The 17,421-nt window shown below is 51.6% G+C and overlaps 1 protein-coding gene across 9 annotated transcripts in view; it reads left to right on the forward strand.

Annotated features, from left to right (window-relative positions):
• TMOD1 (tropomodulin 1) overlaps positions 1-17,421 on the forward strand; it is an 83,016-nt gene that overhangs the window by 38,602 nt on the left and 26,993 nt on the right. For 7 of the 9 annotated variants that reach the window (XM_070595846.1, XM_070595844.1, XM_070595852.1 and 4 more), the window contains exons 3-5: positions 1,319-1,475; positions 8,062-8,181; positions 16,620-16,709. In XM_070595846.1, the coding sequence (XP_070451947.1) occupies positions 1,319-1,475; positions 8,062-8,181; positions 16,620-16,709 (367 nt within the window). The remainder of the gene's footprint in view (positions 1-1,318; positions 1,476-8,061; positions 8,182-16,619; positions 16,710-17,421) is intronic. The other 2 variants (XM_070595848.1, XM_070595850.1) reach the window with 1 other exon arrangement.

Below are 17,421 nucleotides of genomic sequence, written 5' to 3' on the forward strand. Positions count from 1 at the left end.
TGGTGAGACAGCCTGTAAAACCCGTACTGTGGCTGCGCAGTGGTCTTTCCCTCCCGTGCCAGGCACAGGCTGTCTTCGCATGCTGATATCACCCCTTGCAGACGGGCCTCACGGGAATGGGTTTGGAGAGTGTGTGCGCATAACTGACGATGTGTGTTTCGATAGTATAAGGATCAGAGATGGAATGGCTCCGTAGCTTGGCCGATTTGGGGGTGCAGCAAGAAGCGAGGTGAGGTTCTGCTCATGCCTGCCTTCCAGGTGTCCCCCGCTGCCTCTCCGCACAAGGGGGCAGGAACAACCATTAGAAATGAGGGTTGCCCTCCTTCCGCAAATCCGAAGAAAGACCCGGTTATTGTTCTAGATCTGCCCCTGAAACTCCTTGGGCAAGTCTTCCCTTGTTCTGGGCCCCACTCTCCCCTTGAAGGAAGGGTGTGTGCAGGGGATGAGCTCTAAGCATCCTTGCAACCATAACCCTCCTTGGCTCTCTAAGGTGCGGGGCCTGAGTCACAGAGAAGCCCATGCAACTCAGCCCCGCCTGAATTAGGGATCTGCTGTAGTAATGAGCCCGCACCCAGAAGCCTGCCCATGTTTGAGGAAGAGAACACGATTGGTTGATGCTATCTTTCTTGAGAGACTTATCTCCATGGGCAACGTTCAAAATATTTAACAACCAGCCTGGCCCGAGCATGGACTGTCAGGAGGAGCAGGCAGCTGGTAGGGCGTCCGGGGCCACGGCCTGAATTCAGGCCCTCCTCGCCCGCCGCGCCCACCTTGCCTGCCTCGCGTTCTGCCCAGCCTTGCCCAGCTTGTTTTCTGGGTCTGCCTCTTCCTGCCAGATTCTGCATCCAGGGGCCTCACTCGAGCCCCCTGGGCTGCTTCTCTCCCCAGCCTCTTTATACACAGCACTGTAAGTATCCTCATGCACCTGAACGCCAACTTAATCCTCTCCGTCACTCAACAGACGCTCTTGGAGCTCCCCTCTGTCCTCGGCCCCGTGTCAGCTGACCCCTAGCCCCCTCGCCTTCAGAAGAAGGTTAGAGGCTGGGAAACACTGGACAATAAGAGACCTGAGTCCTAGCCTGGCTCTGCCCCTCGTCTGTCTGCCGTGTGACCTTGGGCAGGTCCCTGCCCCTCCCTTGTGTAGGTGTCAGGCTCCATACATCTAAAGGATCAACTTAGATTGATTCATTGAGCTCTCAGGTCCCCGGTGTTCAGTGATGAGTTTCTGGGAAAATACGAGTCTTCAGCAGCTGACCGCTCTCTCTCTCTCTTTCTCTCTCTCTGTCTGTCTCACCGGCCCCCACACCCTTCACTGTAGAATGCACTGCTGCCCGCAGGCCTGAGGCAGAAGGATCAGACCACCAAGGCGCCCACGGGCCCCTTTAAAAGGGAAGAGCTCTTGGATCACTTGGAAAAGCAAGCAAAGGAGTTTAAGGACCGAGAAGATCTGGTCCCCTACACAGGGGAAAAGCGAGGTACCGAACAATGTCGCTCTTTTGAATATGTCACTCCCCATGCATCGCTGAGTGCCAACTGTATGCCAGGCCCTGTGTTGGGCCAGATGTGAATGGGCCTCCTTGCCCTCATCCCTGCCTGGCCAAAAACACAAACCCAACTCCATGAGCATCGGCGCATGATGTAGATACGGTGGAGTTTTTGGGTAAACCAAAGAAGGAGCTATATCCACCCAGACCAGCCAGAGTTTCCCCTGAATTCCCTTTATCAGAGTGTCCTGACTATTTTTCATGCAAATGTAGACACTTTGGAAAGTGGGAGAGGGAGCTATTAGTCATGAGCTCGGGACACGAGCTCTAAATAAGGCCTGTCCGTGCGAACGTGGAACAGGAGGTGCCCCATCTCTGCCCTCGCTGTGCCTGCTCTTCCCAAAAGTTCCTCTCGGCCACCTGCAGCATCCCAGCCTTCATCTGGCCCTCCAAGACTCTGCCTGCCCTAGGGTGAGCTGTCTAGAACGCTCCAGGGAACAGAGCGGCACTCCCTGACCATCGAACCCTTCCAGGTCTTCCCTCTGCATTCCAGACCATCCTACTGTCCTCTCCTCTGTGCCCACCCCTGCTCACGGCACTGCTCCCCACAGGCCTCCTTCTGTTCCTCAAACACCCCAAGCTCTTTTCTACCTCAGGACCTTTGCACGTATTCCCTCCACCTGGAATGCTGGTCCTGCTCTCTGGCTCCATGCTGTCTTCATGGCTGCCTCTTCCTCCCCTGTGGGTGGGATAATGGCTAGAAACACAGCCTGGAGCTGGATGTACTTGGTCACAATCCTGACCCTACCACTTACCAGCTGTGTGCGCTTGGGTAAATTTTTAACCCCGCTGTGCCTCCATTTCCTCATCTGTAAAAGGAGGGTGATGAGGCTAATACTACCAGCCCCATGAGATGGTTCAGAGGACTGAGTTGAGATAGATATGAAGCTCTCAGGACAGTGCTGCCCGCAGCGAATGCGGAGTGGTAGCTGTTCTTATCCGCTCCGTGTCCGCCGTGCGGGCTCCTCCTTCAGGGAGGCCCCCGTGTCGTGTCTGCTCTGTGAGGACGGGCAGGCCCTGCAACGGCTCCTCCTCATTCTCTAGCTCCGGAGCCTGTGTGTCCCTCGCAGCGACCCCCACCTTATCACTCTCTCTCTACTTCCCTTGTCTCTCCCAGTGGCCTGGGAGCTCCCTGAGGGCACTCGGGCTGCTGTTGCTCACACAGCACCCCAGCACCCGGCCTGGGTACAGTGGGGCTCCGTGGAGGGTTGTTGAATGAATGAATGAATGAAAACTAAATAAATGTGTAATGAATCTTGTGGCTGCTTCCTTAGAACTTGGGCCCATGAGCACCTGGACCACGTCTGTCCTGTTCATCACGATGTCCCCGCACCTAGTAAACCCCAGCCCATGACAGGCCCCCAATAAATGTTTGTTGAATGAAAGCATTAATTGTAATTAACTAGTTGCGTGATTGTTTATTTCCGGTCTCTTCTGTTCTCCCCACCCCAAGAACATAAGGGTGGTGAGCCGGGGGTCCATGTCTGTGGCTTTTCTCTCCATGTTGGGTTAGCTCACTGCCCTGCACAGAGGAGCTGCTTGATAAATAATGAGGGGAAGGCCAGCAGGGGTGGACACGATGGGAGGACTCGGAGCCACCCCAGACCCTGGGACTGGAGCTCAGTCCAGATTTTACCAAAAACGCGGAAGTCAGGGCAGCCCAGGGGGCAGGAATTGGGAAGGACGGTGTGGCCCAGGCGCCTTGGAGGGGTGGCAGGGGAGGGGGTGACCATAAGGGCTGGATGCGCCCGGTGGTGAGTGTGGGTGGGAGGCATTTTGAAGCCAGCGCTTGTGCCAAGGGGAGCAATTTCCCGGCAGCAGATGAAGATAACAGGATCTCTGGACTTCATAGGGCCTTGAAACTCCCATTGTCCCACCTGCACATTTGAAAAATGGGGGGTCCGAGGCTGTGAGAGAGTCAGCGGCAGACCTGAGTAGACAGCTGGTGAGCCGTTGCCGGTGTCCACTCCCCGGTCTGGACCACGGCGGGCAGAGCTGGAGATGGGGTGGGGGTGGGGAAGGGAATCTGGGCGGTACAGAGACCATCCTGCTGCCCCTCCACGGAATGCTGGCCTGGCCCAGAGCCTGCCTGCCTTCCTGGAGAACTGGGCTGACCCGGGGAGCGTAGCCAGAGGTTATTCTACATATGCCTAAGGACAAGCCTAACAGGTTCACCAACGTCGTCGTCACCACCAGCAGCATCCTCATCACGAAGTATTTACTTGATGATCCTTGGAGTCCTTACAGGTCGAGTCAGTGGGGTCTCAGCAGAGAGTGTGGAGAAGGAGAGCTTCCTGCTCTAACAGGCAGCCTGTTCACTGAGCATCTACCCCACACTGGGCCTAGAGCCAGCCTGGGGCGAGAGGAAGCAGCACTCCAGTCCCCAAAAGACCCCACAGAATGTGGTAGGAGCCATAAACTGGTGCAAAGTCCTGAGGAATTTGGACCTTCATTCATTCTCATTCAGTGCGTGGGTGGGGCGGGGATCAGAATAAAGCTCCATGCAGGATATTTTTATTAGAATTAGATTTGACTGCATGTGCTCTCTTATTAAAATAAGAGAGACTTCATCAAGATGGCAGTTTAATTTTCTTTCTTTTAGAAGAACTGCATGTTAGGCATTACAGAGCTGGTAGAGCATCTTCCCTGGCATTAGGAATCAAGATCCTTTCCAGTTTTTTATTCTGCCATCCCTGCAATATGTCCTTGTCCTCATGGTCCGTCTGGCTGCTGAAGCTCCAGCCATCACATCCATATTCCAACTAGTAAGATGAAGGAAGAGAAGAAGTCCAAATCCCTCTTGTAGTGACTTACAGTCACCACCTCACTGAGGCTCCTGCCACAGGGGTGTAATCAACCATAGATCTTAAATGCTTATAGAATGTTCATCCCGGTCATCGCAGCAGTCATCTTCACAGTTGATTTTCCTTTTACCCATTTTGTTGTCTTTGTTTGTTTTGCCCTTTTCCAGATCCACCTCTGGTGGAGGTTATGATACATTTTCCCCTAGATGATTTTCTTGTATGTTCTGCTCATATAGGTAATTGATCTTTGCTGTAAACAATTTAAACAATAAAACAAAAGTACCTTCATGCATTGCTTAACAATGGGATATGTTCTAAGAAATGCGTCCTGAGGCGATTTCGTTGTTGTGCGAACATCATAGAGTGTACTTACAAACCTAGATGGCACAGCCTCCTGCCCACCTAGGCTCCACGGTAGCGATCTTACAGGACCACCGTATTTATGCGGTTCGTCGTTGACCGAAATGTTATGTGGTGCAAGACTGTAATTCAAAGCAATTCTCTCCGCTGAGAGCTGGGCACTGATCCCATCTTAGTGACTATCCTTCCGGACATTTCCCTCTGTACTTCCCAGCCCTCCCCGCCTCGCCATTACAGCCCTGGTCCCAGTCACCATCCTCGCTCACCTGGACCATGGCAGGAGCCTCCTAACCACCTCCCAGCTTCCATCCTCACCCCCTTCAGGCTATTCACAAGCAATAGACAAAGTGGACTGGGTTTTTTTTTAATGGAGGTGAAATTCACGTAACATAAATTTAACCATTTTAAAGTGAACAATTCAGTGGCATCCAGTACATCTACAATGTTGTGCAGCCACCATCTCTGTCTAGACCCAGAACATTTGCATCAGTCCCAAATAAAACCCCATACCCCATAAGCCGTCACTCCCCGTTCCTCCCAGCCCCCAGCTCCTGGCAACTATCAATCTGTTTCTCGGGATTTATCTATTCCGGATATTTCCTATAAATTAAATCATATAATATGTGACCTTGTGTGTCTGGCTTCTTTCACTTAGTGTATTGTTTTCGAGACTCGTTCATTCCCTTTTATGACTGAATAATATTCTGCAATTTGTTATCCATTCATCCGCTGATGGTCAGTTGTTTCCACTTTTTGGCTGTTGTGATTAGTGCTGCTGTGAACATTCATATGCAATTATCCGTTTGAGTCCCTGTTTTCAATTATCTTGGGTGTATACCTAGGAGTGGCATTGTTGGATCATATGGTAATTCTGTTTAATTTTTTGAGGAACTGTGAAATTGTTTTCCAAAGAGGCTGCACCATTTTACATTCTCACCAGCAATATACAAGACTTCCAATTTCTCCACATCCTTGTCAGCACTTGCTGTTTTCCATTTTGGTTTTTGGTCTTGATTGTAGCCATCCTCATGGGTGTGAAGTGGTGTCTCATGGTGGTTTTGACTTGCATTTCCCTAACGACCAATGATGCTGAGCATCTTCTCAGGTGCTTGCTGTATATCCTCTTTGGAGAAATGTCTATGAGGCCCTCGTTAATTTTTAAATTGGGTTGTTTTCTTTTTGTTGTTGAGTTGTAAAAGTTCTTTACATATCCTGGAGAGTAGACCCTATCAAATATATGATTTGTGAATATCTTCTCTAATTCTGTATGTCGTCTTTTCACTTTCTTGATTATGTCCTTTGATGCACAAAAGATTTAAATTTTGATGAAGTCCAATTGATCTATTTCTTCTTTTGTTTCTTGTTCTTTTGTTGTCATATCTAAGAATATATTGCCAAATCGCAGGTCAGGAAGATTTACACCTATGTTTTCTTCTATGAGTTTTATACTTTTAGCTATGATTATATTTAAGTCATTGATCCATTTTCATTTCGTTTTTGTATATGGTGTGAGATAGGGGTCCACTCTTCTGCATGTGGATGTCCAGTTGTCCCAGCACCACTTCTTGAAGAAACTGTTCTTTCCCGATTCAACGGACTTGGCACCCTTGTCAAAAATCAATTTACCAGAGATGTCTGAGTTTATTTCTGGAATCTCAATTCTATCCCATTGTTTATGTATCTACCCTTATGTCAGTGCCACACCATTTCACTTTGCGGTAATTTTTGAAATCAGGAAGTCTGAATCCTCCAGCTTTGCTTTTTTATCAGCATTGTTTTGGCTATTCAGGGCCCCTTGCAATTCCATGCAAATGTGGGGATTGGCTTTTCCATTTCTGCAAAAGACGGCCACTGGAACTCGGATGAGGGTTGCCCTGAGTCCGCAGACTGCTTTGGGCAGCTTTGCCATCTGGATATTGTCTTCCAGTCCATGAACTCGGGATGTTTTCTGTCTATTTAGGTTCCTTTAGTTTCTTTCAACAATGTTTCATAGTGTTCCGTGCACAAGTCTTTCACTTCCTTGGTTAAATTTATTTCTATGTATTTTATTCTTTTCGATGCTATTGTAGGTGAAATTGTTTTCCTAATTTTCCTTTCAGATTGTTATTGCTGGTACAGAAACACCACTTATTTTTATATGTTGATCTGTACCCTGCAACGTTGCTGAATTCACTTACTAGATCCAACAGTTTTTTGTGGAATTTTTTAGGGTTTTCTACATATAAGATCACGTCTTCTGCCCACAGGGATAATGTTACTTCTTCCTCTCCAGTCTGGATGCTGTTTATTTCTCTGTCTTGTCCATTTAATCTGGCTGGAACTTTCAGTACAGTGTTGATGGCAGGAGTGAAAGCTGGCCTTCTCAGCTGATGACCTTAGGGGCTCATGTCCTCATCTGTCAGGTCCCAGCTCATAGGCCATCATCACAGTGAGGTTCCCTGACCACCCCACCCAAAATAGCAGCGCCCTAGTCTGGGAGCTTCCTAGTCTTTTGCTGTGCTTTATTTTCCTCCATGATGCTTAATACCGTCTGATAGCCTTGCGGGCTTGCGTATTGTCTGCCTCCTTTTGCTAAATTGTAAATTGGTCACTGCTATTCCTCAGCCTCTAGAAAGATGCCTGGCACACAGGAAGCACTCAATAAATATCTGTTGCATGAATAAATAAATAAATAAATGGAATTCCATATACATGGAATTAAATTGCTTGTGCTATTTTGTAAACTTGCTTTTTCATACAACGTTTTGTCTTGGCATTTTCCTTCTTGGTAAGTGGAGATCTCTGCCATCCTTTATAGTAACTCCTGGAACCCCTTGGTGTGGATGCCCAGTGATTTCCTCAGCAGTCCCCACTGGTAATCATGGTGGTGACCTTGTAGGTGCCTCTTTGCTCCCTTGTTCCATTATGAGTCTGACACTTTAAAAATAAAATGTCCCATGAGGCAAGGATATATTTTTGCTTCCTATTTCTCTTTTAATAATCTGAGTGTATTTTATTTATTTTGTTTAGAAATGTTTCTAAATTCTTCTCTCATATCAGAACCATCGGTTTAGGGCTTCCCAGGCCCTGGCATTCTATTATATTTTTCTTTCGTTATCTTTTTCGACTGACAGGTTGTTTAATGCCCAGTGTCTCCAATAGCGAGCAGTCTAGTCTGACCGAGTTATAAAGTCGTTCTTTTCAAATGTGAAAGGTGCTTTGTTGGAGGCTTTGTACTTTGGGGAAGTTCGTCACTGGGTCCCCAGGGGGAGGAACATCAAAGGATGCACAGGGTTCTGGGACCATCCCCCGGGACCTCGCCAGAGGTGCCCCAGCGCAGCCGCCGCCCTGTAACGACACTCGTGTGTTTACAGGAAAAGTCTGGGTTCCCAAGCAGAAGCCGATGGATCCGGTGCTGGAGAGTGTGACGCTGGAGCCGGAGCTGGAGGAGGCCTTGGCAAACGCCTCAGATGCAGAACTCTGTGACATCGCAGGTAATTCCAGAAGCTTCCTCACGTCCTCCAGAAAGGTTTGATCCACATCTGCAGGGAGCCTTGGATGGTTTATTTCAGCATAAACACCCTCTCTGTTTCTAACAAGGACTAGACGAGACCAAGAATATAGGAATAGAAATCCATTATCAAAAACTAAAAGGAGGAAAATAGAGATAAAACCACCCACACCCATCACCCCAGGAGCCATCTGTTGTTGCCACAAGACCCCATCCAGAGGGATGCAGAAGCATCCCAGGGAGGCCAGCAGGGCCCTTCAGCAGCCACTGCACCCAGCCCTGCCCAAGCCGCCCGGGAGGAGAGCGAGAGCGGCACAGACAGCACCCGGCCTCCGGGGCTTGAGAGGCTCACAAAGGGCTCGGGCAGTCATGTGATTTCACAGCTTTCACAGCTCAGAGAACCAAGCTTTGAGGCCATCACCACATAGCTCATGTTTGTGCACCACTCTCCATCTTCGTGTGTGTTTCCATCGACCTTCCCAAACAGCCCCTAAAATTCCAGAAGGTGAACTGAAACGCGGAGCCCTTCGCCACCCGCCCCGTCTCCTTATTACAGTCTAGTCTCTGCCCCATGTGCCCTGTGTTCTGTCCCCTCCCGCCCCCCCGGGTCAGGCTCTGGCCACAGCAGATGCCCTGCGTGCCCACTGTCCTACGGGCTCCCTGGACCAGGGCTGGGGGCGGGGTGCGGGGGGTGGGCCATTTTATTCTGCAGACCTGGGGGCTATGAGCCCTCACCCAGATGTGACAGGAGGTGGGAGGGGGAGAGTGGGAGCCGGAAGGGAAAGGTGGGGTCGACTGTGACTCTCTGGCTATGACAGTGAGGTCAGGGCAGGAGTCAAGGAAGGTTCCAGATTTCTGGCTCCAGAGACTAAGTGGATGTTGGTGCCACTGATAAAGGCGGGTGTATCCTTCTGCTCTGGCTGTCATAACAAAACACCACAGGCTAGGGGCTGAAACAACGGAAGTTTTCTCACAGTTCTGGAGGGTAGAAGTCCAAGATCAAGGTGTCAGCACATTTGGTTTCTTCTGAGCCCTCTCTCCTTGGCTTAGAGGTGACCACATCTCACTGTGTCCCTCTTTGCCCTCCCCCTCCTCAGTGTCCCTTGTGTGTCGTAATCTCCTCTTCTTATAGAGACAGAGGGGGTTGGGGCCCACCCTAGCAGCCCCATTGTAACTTAATCACCTCTTTAAAGACCTCATCTCCAAATACACTTATAAGTTCTAAGGTATTGCTGATTCAGACTCCAGATATGCATTTTGGAGGGACGCACTTCAGCCCCTAACAGTGGGGGAGGAGCAGGGTTAAGGAAAATACTGAGTTCAGATTGGGATGTTTGGAGTTTGAGGTGCCTGTGGGCCATGCAGGCGGGGACAGCTGTACCTCAAAGTCTTGAGTTCTGTGAGGGGTCCACGCTGGAGCCCTTGTGGCATCATTAACATAGAGACGAGGGCATCGTCAGCATTAGAACATGTCAGTTTCTGGGAGAGGACATGACAGGAGTGAGGGCCTGGGGCTCTGGGGGCAAGTGCCCTGGCTGGGGTAGAAGCCTGTGAGAGGTGAGGAGTGGCAATGGGGCAATGGTCACCCTGGGGGTCAGTGTGCCGCAAACGGGCTGGGAACCAAAGGCCAAATCGAGATGGACACAACCTAATGCAAGAGCTAGGGAGACAGAATGAGGGTTCAGGGCTGGCCGGGACGCTCAGAGGTGTGTGAGGCCACCAGTGCTGGGGACGCGGCGGCTGCAGCTATCTTCTGCCTCCTCCCATCCTCCTGCTTCTCGTGGGTGTTGTACATGAGTCATGAAGCCTTCGTGGGGGGGGCGGGGAGAGTGGCTGTCAGCTGTCGTGGGACCGTGGGGGAGGGGCAGTGAGAAGACTCAAGGACGCACAAGGGGTGACGCTGTGTGCCAGTGGTCAAAGCGGGGCCGCAGGGACCCGAGGAGTGAATGGGGAGAGCGGATGTGTAGACTCTGAGTCCAAACAACCCTTTCCTCCGGAAGTGGAAAATTGGGGAAAGGACAAAGGACAGTGGCTTGAGAGGTGTCAGGGCTGAGAGAGAAAGGTTTTCACTCCCGCTGTGAAGCACACAGGCAGTGAGTGTTTCACCCAGTTGGAAAGGGAACACTGAACCCGGGGAACTTAATCAGTTTGCTTTGCAGTGCACGATTTGTTTCGTCAGAAGCCACACAGGTCATGCTAGATCCCACATTACGCTCATGTATTTCGACCCAACCACTTCCCTGCTGGGGTCCCCTTGACTTCCGGTTAACCTGTGCAGCAAGGAGGCGGTGAGTGACCCCGTGGTCCAGCATCTCCACACTGACTCACCCTGGAGCTGTTTTTATCCTGGTCCTTCCCTGAGCCCCCTCCGGGACGCCACTCCCCTCACTGGGCAGCGCAGAGGGATTATCAGATAACGCCCCTGTTCAGAACCACCAGTTCCCGTGCCAAAATAGAACTGCAATATTGTGCTACGTTTCTGTGTTGATTTCTTAAAACCATTTCTCTTTATTTTCGTTGGCGTGGCTAATTATTAATATCTGTTCATGATACCATACCCTTCCGATGTCCAGAAAGGACAGGGAGAGCTGTAAGTCGACACCAATGTTAACTGCTGACCTCGGGCACCTGCCACTGTACATCAGCCATTTGAAAGGTGACAGTGTCTCTGGGAAGGAGGGACTGAATATTTGTTGGCCAACTATGTCCCAGGTGCTGTGGGAGTTTCTCCCAATACCTTGGTGCATTTATTGCTCACAACAGTCCTAAGAAGTAAATGTTATTGTCCCCATTTGACAGATGGAGAAAGTAGGCACGGTGAGGTTAAAGGTCTTGCCCACGGGGTCTGAACCCAGGCAGCTTCGTTCTAGGGCCCACTGGCAGTGGAGCCTCAGTAAAGCATCCTGGGTGGGGGACGTGGACACAGAGGGTGGTAAGAGCAGGTGCTGGGCCATGTCTCCCAGCCGGCTGGGGAGGGTTGGGCCACATTAGGAAAGGCTCTCGATTAAGACATTGACACCTGAGCCTAGGAGAGTCTTGGGGAGGATGGGTGAAAGCAAGGGTTTGGGCACAGAGGTGGTAGTGCTGGGAGCATGGGGGACGTAGGAGGCAGACCCCAGGTAAGGCCAAGGGCTGAGGTGGAGCAGGGGGACTATGTCTGAGATGTGGCTCCTCCGAGAGACCAGCTGTTCCCAGTGCTGGGTCAGAGGCCCAAATGCCGAGGTGGTGTCAGGCGTTCTAACCTGAGGCACCAGAAAACAGAGCCGGGTGGCTGCAAGGAGAGCTGCTCTGCCCTGAGTCCATTTCAAAGATGCTGCAAGAGATGGAGGTGGGACATCTTGCTGGAGCACTGAGTGGGACAAGCCCACCACAGAGTGGTGGGGAAGGGGGCTTCGGAGCCTTTCTGGATGAGGGCGTGGCCGGAGCCAGGAGTGTGGATGAGTCGTTAAAGAAAGAGGTGGGAAGAGGAGGGCACGAAGTCTGCAGGTCTTCTCCAGTCTGAGACTTGACTCCCAGGCGGAGCGCTGCCATTACTCCACCTTTCTTTGTTCACCCATTCACACATCAACACCACTCAGCCAGGGCACCCCCACTGCGTGCCAGGCTGTGGACCAGTCCTGGGGAAGGAAGGCATCAGAAGGAAAGAGTCCCCGCACCCTGCTCCTGCCCGCGCGGAGCCGACATTAAACACAGACTGAGGTCCCTATGACAGGTGACAGAGAGTCTCATAAGGAAACAAGGACGGGGGGCCAGAGAGGGGTCTGGTTAGTTGAACTTGGGGGACAGTGCCCCAGGCGGGGGCACAGCTGGAGCGGCTCCTGGCTGGAGAACAGGTGCCCCTCTGAGCTGCTTGCTTCGCAGGCGCGTGCCGCAAGCTTGATGTTTGGTGATGACAGAACCTGTAGGAGGACACCCAGCAGATGCGTCACACTGACTCAGGGGTGACCTGAGTAAGGCAAGGCTCATGAACCCCCATTTGTTCATTCGTTTTCTTGTTTGTGCATCATTCCTGTGTTCATTCATTCGCTCATGGAGTCAGTGTGCATTGTTGAACTCCTGCCATGTTCTAGGATGAACCGGATCCAGCCCTTGCCCTTGGGGGGCCCAGAATGCGATGAGGAGGACAGACCAGAAACTTGTCCATGAGAAGCGTCACCGCAGGGTGATGAGCAGAATGCACAGGCCCTGACAGTGCTAAGTTCTTGGCATGTGGCCTTGGGTGTAGCCTGGAGGCCACTGGGAGTCACTGCAAGCACTTGGCATTCTTAATGCCTCCCCTCCCCAGTCAGGGATGTGATCCTGGCTCACCTCTAGGGACCCTTCCGGTGGGGCAGGACCCAACAAGGAATCAGGGTAGGAGACAAACCCTTCAAAAGGGCCAACCCCCAGGCCACCCCCAGGGGCAGTTGGCACCCCTAGCTCTGTTCCTATCGGAGGCAGGCCTAGCCAGACTGCTCCCCGCCCCCCAACTGCTTCTGGTGCACTTTTGTGTCCTTAGGCACCTGTTCCCTTCTACAAGAGGCAGGGTGTGGCTTATCTTGGAGCCAGTCAACTGCCCTGGAGTCCTGGGCTGGAGCCAGCTCCTCCCACCCATTCCTAAGCTGCAGGAGGACGCCCTCCAGCCGGCCGTTGCCCAGAGCCAGGCCGGCGGCTGGCCGCTGGCAAAGCCGCAGATGCGGCCGCTCTCTCTGCATCCTGAGTGGAATGAAGAACTGAGTGAGCCCTGCCAAGCCAGAGACAGGAAGGAGAACTCGATGTTCTTTTGCAGAGTTCAAAAATAGTTCTTTTTTGAGTTTTGAGGAAGATCTAGAGTTTTTTTTAAAAAATCATGTTCCTCAGTGCTAAATTCAGCCTTGCCAATATCTACAAAGAATGAAGTGGCAGGCGCTGTGGGTGTGCTGTCTTCCTCTATCACTCACTCTTGGTGCCGTGCAGGATGCCTCGGGCGGGCGAGGGGAGGGCCGGCTGGCTCCCGAGCCCCCAAGCTATTCCTCAGCAGGGGAGGTTCAGCTTGCCCCCCACCCCGCCTCCCTCCCTTCCCTCCTCCTTTCCTTCTTGGAACCCGAATTTCCTCTGAACTGCAAAAGGATTTTTTCTTCTTAGGGCTGCTGTTGACATGTATTACCTCCTAGAATATATGCCATCTGGCCGTAGAATTCCAACATTGAGGGCAATCTTAGAACTTTAGAACTGCTGGTGACCTAGCGTGTGCAGGAGTGGCTGGGAATGCTGATTTAGAAGCCAGGCGGGTCCTCGCCCAAGGGTCTTTGAGAAACCATTCAGTCTTGAGCCTGCTGGGAAAGCGGGGTCGGCAGCACCTGCCCTGGATGCTAGTTGTAAGAATCCGACAGGATCAGCAGACCAGGTGTCGTGTGACTCAGTCCTATGTAACGGCGAGAGCCAGCCTTCAGGCACACTCCAGTTTACAGGCGAGAAAACCGAGGCCCTGAAAGCGGAAATGACCTGGGCAGGGTCACCAGCAGTTAGTGCCAAGGCCCAGGCTGGGCCCTGGTCTCCTTCCTGTGTCCCCTGGCGCTTCCTGCCTCTGCCCCCGTTTCTGGACCATGATGGGAAGCTATCATCAGAGCACAAAATGCATTTTCCGTTTTCCACCTCTTCATACACTCTAAGTGACACCAGCCAGCCGTATGAGGTTACATCTTCCCTATGATCCCCAGCAACCTTTGCAAACTGTTTCCCAAACCTAGAACCCCAGCAGCAGCCCAGAACCACCAGGAGCTGCTCCCTGCACGGGAGCTCGAAGAGCCAGCTGCAGACGTGACTGGCAGCCGTCGGATTCACCTGGCGCTGCCTCAGCCCTCAGCTCCCACTGCCCGCTTAGAGCAGCCTGAATTAAAGTCACCAAGAGCTTGGAAAAATTCAGCTGGCTCTCTCCCTGCCCGTTCCCCTGAGCAGTGAGCAGGAGGGTCTAATTTTAGTGGAGAAGACTCTGAGAATATGAGACGCGAAAGGGACTTGGAGATGATCTCGCCTTGTGGTTCTCAAACCCCAGTGAGCATCAAAATCATCCAAGGAGATTAAAAATATCTCTCCGGAGATTTGGATCGGATATTTCTGAAAGCTCCCAGGGGATTTGTATGTGCAGCCATGATCGAGAACCAATGATCTTGTCTCACCCTTTATTGTACAGAGGATGCTGAAGCCCAGAGAGGGGAGGGGACTTGCCCAAGGTCACACAGCATCCGGGGCATAGTCAGGACTGGAAGCTGGGTCTCCTGACTCTTCACTAAGGGCTGTCATGTTGTCTCTCTAACTAGAAATCATGTCTAATGAAATGGCTTGGGGAATTTAAAAAAATCAGTGAGTATTTACCAAATGCCATACGCTGGAAGAGGTAGAAGAGAGAGAACATTCTTCCCTGCCCTCCAGAAGCCTACAATCCCGCAGAGCAAGTACACATGCACTCAGATGTCTCTATGGCTGTGTAGACATGTGCTGCGATAAGGATACCAGGTACTGCAGGAAGTGTCCCGCAGAGATGGGAAGGAATCCAGGAGGACTCCCTGGGGGAGAAGGTCTTGAAGAATGGGAGGTAGAGTTGTTAGGTCAAATACAGGATGGTCTGTTGGATTTGAATTTCAGGTAAACAGTGGATAAATTTTTAATGTAAGTAGGCCCCAAATACTGAATGGGACTAAAACATTATATACTAAAACATTATTCATTGTTTATCTGAAATTCCAATTTAGCTGGGTGTTCTGTATTTTTATTTGCTAATTCTAGCAATCCTACTGGGGGCACTTCAGCAGCGGGCACTGCAAATGAAGAGAGCATCGCCAGCATGGGGATGGCATTGGCAGAGGCAGGAGAATGTACTGAGCAGCAGCCGTTTGTGTTACTGGAACAGAAAGGCTGTGGGTGAGGGACAAGGCTGTTGAAGCAGGGCCAGCTCCAGGAGGCCAGTGAAGCCAGGCTCTGGGGTCACAAGCCACCGCCCTCCCACCTGGATGGCTGAAACAGCCTCAGTGCCCCCATGTCCTTCCCTCCCTTCTGTGGTCACATCTCCAGATACAGCCAGAGTAACAGTCACAGAACTCGAGTGACACCATCTCAGTCCCTGCTAAGGCCTCAGTGGCTTCCCAGGCAGCACCCAGAAAAAGACACCCAAACTCCCCCCCTCATCCTAGACGTCCCTGCAGGATCCAACTTTCCCATTTGAATAAAATCTGCTGCAATGGTCTGTCGTGAGGACTCAGGGGTGAGCGTCAGCCTCTCAACCTTACCGGCCCATTGAAACTACCTGGGGAGCTTTACAAAAGGCAGATGCCTGGGCCAAGGTTGTGGTTTAGTTGGTCTGGGGTCGGCCTGGGCATCAGAGTTCCAGAGATTCACCTGTGGTTCCAAAGGGCAACCTGACGGAATCACTGATTACAGAGTGTCCTCTGGCCTGCAGCAGGTGCTCAGAGAGTGGGGATGCTGCCGTCCACCGCGTGTCCAATTCATCTCTGTCCCTCCTCCGCCCCTCCCTCCCTGGCCTTCGGCTCTCTGAGCGAGGGCTTTCCCACCCGCCATTCCCTCTGCCCAGAACGTTCTACCTCCTTTTTCTTAACTTGGCCAACACTTGCTCATTCCTCCCATCCCGAGTCCCTCTGTCCTAGTCTCCTGGAACACACCGAACTTTTCCTTTCCAACACTGACCCGACTCTGTGCTTCTGTTTTTAATTGCGTAGGTACCTGCCTAGCGTCTCTCCCTACGTAAGGTACATGGGCAGGGACTCTGTCTTTCCTGTTCTCTGCTGTCCCCCTGGAGCTGGGCACGTAATGCCAACACTCAATAAATAACAAATGAATGGACAAAAGGATGACAGCACGGGGGTGATGTGGTCAGATTTGCATTTCCAGAAAGATCTTTCTGGATGCTCTGTGCTGAATGCTGGGGGATGGGAGGGTAGGAAGAGACTGGGACCAGGACACCAGTGATTGCACAGCTGTGATAATGCAGCTGAGAAATGACAGGGCCTCAACCAGGACTGAGGTGATGGAGTGGAAGGTGGCACAGATGAGAGACACTATATGGAAGGGTGGGGATTCAGGGGGCTGCCATGTGACTGGGGTTCTACCCTGAGGGACAGGCGGGATGACAAGATGGAAGGTGATCCTAAGGAACAGGCTGTTGCCAGGAAAGACGAGTTCTGTTTTGGCCAAATGGGGTTGGACATGCCAGTGGGACATCAGGGGACAGCTAGGAACTTGAGGCTGGGGACTAGAGAAGCCGAGGCTGGGTGTGGAGATTAGAGAGTCATGTAAATAGACATGAGAGTAACAATCAAATAAAGTTTAAGTTTTCATGCAAGTTTCTTGCCATTTCTGTGAGCAAAAATTCCTAGGGTGCAGCACATTAGCACCCAGAAGCCTCTTGGGTCTGAGAGGCAAGCCCCTGTCCTTCCCCTGTGCCCGCAGCTATCCTGGGCATGCACACGCTCATGAGCAACCAGCAGTACTACCAGGCCCTGGGGAGCAGCTCCATCGTGAACAAGGAGGGACTCAACAGTGAGTACGCGGCCCGGCCTGCCGGCTTCAGCACCCCTCCTCTGCCCCAGCGGGGCCCCTTGGAAGGGAGAGCTGTCCTCACCTGTCTTGCTTCTCCCGCCCACCCATGCTCTCTCACTCACTGCAGAAGTTTTAAATATTATGTAGCCGAATCTACCCACCTTTCTCTGTCACTCTCCTGGGTTGTGTGTCTTGTTTACGAAGGCCTCCACCCCAATATTATAAAAATATCCTCCTACATTTTATTCTGAAAGTTTTTGAGGTTTACTTCTTATATTCAACTTGTTAACCCACCTGGAGTTCATGTTTATGTGTTGTGTGAGATGAGAGCGAACTGTCATGATTTAATGGCTATCCCATTGTCCCAACGCCATTCTCTGCGTAGTTCATCCTTTAACCACTGGTTTGGGACTCCACCTTGATCATAATTTCCACGTGCCCACATGGGTCTGTCTCTGGGTCCTTCCTCTGTTCCACGAGTCTCCTTGTCCTTTCCTGTGCCAATATTGCATTGTCTTAATTGCTCCACTGCATTGTTCCCAGCTGGTGTTTTGGCCCCAGAGAGAAACGAGGGTGCCAAAAGAATCATGGCCTGTCCCTCTAGAAGCCATATGCATCTCACAGGGGCCATTTTATCCTCCAAGAGCCCACTGAGCACAGGTGAAAGGACTGCTCACGCTCTACAAATGAGGCCACAGAGGTTCAGAGCTCA

Source organism: Equus przewalskii, chromosome 26, assembly GCF_037783145.1.
Source record: "Equus przewalskii isolate Varuska chromosome 26, EquPr2, whole genome shotgun sequence".
In the NCBI taxonomy this organism is placed as follows: domain Eukaryota; kingdom Metazoa; phylum Chordata; class Mammalia; order Perissodactyla; family Equidae; genus Equus; species Equus przewalskii.